The 828-nt window shown below is 63.2% G+C and overlaps 1 protein-coding gene across 1 annotated transcript in view; it reads right to left on the bottom strand.

The window, feature by feature from the left end:
* The window catches only part of NEURL4 (neuralized E3 ubiquitin protein ligase 4), an 18,202-nt gene that overhangs the window by 7,480 nt on the left and 9,894 nt on the right, over positions 1 to 828 (bottom strand). The window contains exon 17 of the mRNA XM_025193735.1: positions 93 to 310. Coding sequence (XP_025049520.1) covers positions 93 to 310 — 218 coding nt within the window. The remainder of the gene's footprint in view (positions 1 to 92; positions 311 to 828) is intronic.

Genomic DNA, 828 nt, shown 5'->3' on the forward strand with positions numbered 1-828 from the left:
CGCCGCCCCCCCCCCCCCCCCCCCCATCTCCACAGATGGATCCAGATGCTGCCCCCCGCTGCAGTGCCCAGAGAAGGGGGTGTCCAGCTCACCGCAAGGCGCTCCAGGGAGCAGCCGTAGTTCTGACGCTGCAGAACCCCATTGCGCCGCACCTCGGCGCCTGCCACCAGCCACGTGGCCTTGGCTGGAAGCTCCAGCACGGAAGCGGGCAGCCCGGCTGGCGAAAGCGGTGCCTCCCCTGGCAGCAGTGTGGTCAGCCCCACGTGGAACGAGCCGGCCCACTTCTCGTCCACTGCCTCGATCTTCACCTGCCCGGGCACCACGGGATTAATGGAGGGGAAAGAAGACCGTGCCCCTCCCACCCAGGCCCTTCCCCCACCACTGGGCTCCTCCCATCACCTTTAAAGGCAGGCAGCAGGGGTTAACATGGAAGCCCTACCCCCCAGCCAAGCCCCACCCATCTCTTTCAAAGGCAGGCTGCATGGAGTTAATGGCACATGGAAGCCACGCCCCCAGCCAACTCCCCCTGGCTACTCCCATCTCCTTTAAAGGCAGATAGTAGGGGGTTCATAGCACATGGAAGACCTGCCCACATTTGGGCCCTGCCCCAATCAGGCCCCACCCCCAGCCAGGCTCCACCCACCTCCTTTGAAGGCAAACAGCATAGGGTTAATAGCACAAACTCCACCCCCTGATCAGTCACGCCCATCCCCTTTAAAGGCACAGGCCCCTACCCCAAAAACCACACCTCTCCCTATAAAGGGGCATGACCCAAGCTAGCTCCACCCACCAGGGGAGTGTGGCCAACCACAATCCCTTCTCCTTGCC

This window comes from Alligator sinensis, unplaced genomic scaffold, assembly GCF_000455745.1.
Source record: "Alligator sinensis unplaced genomic scaffold, ASM45574v1 scaffold1488_1, whole genome shotgun sequence".
NCBI classification, from domain to species: domain Eukaryota; kingdom Metazoa; phylum Chordata; order Crocodylia; family Alligatoridae; genus Alligator; species Alligator sinensis.